The sequence below is a fragment of the Penaeus vannamei genome, chromosome 4, assembly GCF_042767895.1.
Source record: "Penaeus vannamei isolate JL-2024 chromosome 4, ASM4276789v1, whole genome shotgun sequence".
In the NCBI taxonomy this organism is placed as follows: Eukaryota; Metazoa; Arthropoda; class Malacostraca; order Decapoda; family Penaeidae; genus Penaeus; species Penaeus vannamei.
In genome coordinates this window covers 15682351-15684850 of record NC_091552.1, presented here as the reverse complement: position 1 = coordinate 15684850, position 2500 = coordinate 15682351, and the positions used below count along the sequence as shown (strand labels likewise).

At 36.2% G+C, this 2500-nt stretch overlaps 1 protein-coding gene across 3 annotated transcripts in view; it reads right to left on the bottom strand.

Annotated features, from left to right (window-relative positions):
- LOC113811292 (tumor protein p63-regulated gene 1-like protein) overlaps window positions 1–2500 on the bottom strand; it is a 32331-nt gene that overhangs the window by 10078 nt on the left and 19753 nt on the right. For all 3 annotated transcript variants that reach the window (XM_070120766.1, XM_070120768.1, XM_070120767.1), the window contains exon 2: window positions 1410–1516. In XM_070120766.1, the coding sequence (XP_069976867.1) occupies window positions 1410–1516 (107 nt within the window). The remainder of the gene's footprint in view (window positions 1–1409; window positions 1517–2500) is intronic.

Sequence of the window (2500 nt, the reverse complement as noted above, 5' to 3'; positions counted from 1 at the left end):
AATAAATAAGAGAGGAGACTCATTAGTAATAGATTTGCTACATGCTATAAACTTACGAAAATAAATATAAGGTATTTGTTCTAAGACTCAATGCTTTGGCAACTACGGCGTCACAATGCCCGTGTTCGAATAATAACATTCATGATAATAATGATAATAACAAAGAAAATAATGGTGATGATGATGATATCAAAATAGTTATAATAATAACATTAATAATAGTAATAATAACAGCAATAATAATAGTATTAATAATAACAATGATAATAGTAATAGTGGTGATGATGGTGATGATAATTATGATGATGATGATAATGATGATGTTGATGGTGATGATGATGATGATGGTGGTGGTGGTGGTGGGGGTGATGATGGTGATGATGATGAAGTGATGATATACTATTAACAAAAATAAAATATATACTTTCACTACCACGTCGGTCCTAACTACCAAATTACCAAATTACTTAACTGAAAGAAAAAAGCTGGGCCATCAAAACAAACATATACTCCAAATAAACAATACACAGCCGTGGTTCCCAAACTGTTTTTCTTTTCTTTTCTTTTTTATATTTACGATCTCTTTCTCAAACCTCAAACACATCCGGGACCCTTACACATCCGTCACAAAATAATTCTTCTAACTACCTAGTTTTCTAGACCGTGAAAACCAATTACACTCCGAAATCTTCATATACCTTATTGTAGTATGATATCCCATGAAAATACAGATTCATATATTTCTTATTATGGATATTGGCGAAGGTCTGGAAAACTGGCAGACAATATTTTTCTCCCCCAAGGCTTCGAGACCCCCTCCTGTCACCCCCTCCCCCTCCCCCGGACCCCTTTGAAAGGTCGTGACCCTCCTCTTTGGGACTAATGACGTAAAATAAATATATGAGGTAATTATATCTGTATGTAAACGAATGTGTAATGATGGTGGTGATGATGATGGCGATGATGATGATGATGATGATGATGATGATGATGATGATGATGATGATGAAGGTGGTGATGTTGATGGTGGTGGTGTTGATGATGATGGTGGGGATGAACATGGTAATGATGGTGATGATGGGGATGAACATGGTAATGATGATGGTGGGGATGAACATGGTAATGATGACGATGGTAACGCTGGTGATGGCATTGATGATGGTGACAGTGATGGAGGTAATAGGGATGATGGATGCTGATGATGCTGATGATGATGTCGATGACAATGGTGATGGTGATGTGAATTACTATGCTAATAATATTGCTATAATAATAATAATAATAATAGAAATAATAGTAGTAGTAATAATAATGATAATATTGATAATGGTGAAGATAATAACTAATATTATTATTAATTAATAGCAGTAATAACAATAATAATAGTAATAATGTTGATAAAAGCTAACCTTGGCTACAGTAAAAATTATTGGCTTGGTCGGGCGTTGGCGGAGTCACTACATCGGGGTCACTTATGGCTTGTCGTAGCAGAGGTCTTGTTCTTTCCTCGGCATATCTGCAAGGGAAGGTCTTGCTATAAAATCTCGTTTTATTTTAATCTTCAGGGATAAAAATGTAGCTTATAGCTGTAATATTCTGTTCACTTTCACTCCCATAAGCACATTTACTTATACAGTGGGGGGTACATACGTGTGTATATGCAAGAGAGGCACGTATATAACCATACTAAAATGTAGTAAAAGTCCAGTCCACCTTATATATTTGGTATTGATTTAGTCATTACAAGTTACGTAAGCTATCGTGTAATGATAATAAGATAGAAAATATCTTTGAAAACACTCCAGATAAAAAAGTTCTGCAGTCTAAAAATATTCACAAGCGTCTGTTGACAGTACTTGTGCTTCCTTTGTTCGAAGCTGGCGGGAGATCTCGACTACTGTGTTATTGATCATGTTTGCTCTCTGTGCCACGGTTTTACATTGTCCTACGTGCATACTGGCATCTCTGCCTGGACACACATTCCCTCACATGCAGAATAAATGAGTTTGTTTATGACTGTGAGTGTGACTGTGCTGCGGCAACTTTAGGGTGCATGCTGTTGAAATCCAGAGTTTGTAGATAATTGGTGAATGAGGATGACTTTCTTGAATAATGATAACTTTCTTGAATCTGCGAGTCCGCCTTGCGTGTCCATAAAGTAATTACGCGACACCTTGCATGCATATAAAGATAAGACTTGCTGGTTATTACAAACAAGGGGTTCAAACGTTGAAAAATCCTGTACTTTATGCCTTCTGCTCGTGTGCATACCAAATCAACAATCTTGTTTTTGGTATGAGGGGTGGGGAGGGAGGCATACACAAATGTATGAATCAAAATTTATGGAAATGTATTTTTTACTTTTACTTCCTCCTCTTCCCCTTAAGTCGATCTTTTCAAACAGACAGACAAACAAACACAAAACGTTATATTATATCGGTGGTCAAAAAATAAATGCTACAAATCATGTAATTAGCATGTGACAGTCGGTGATGACGAA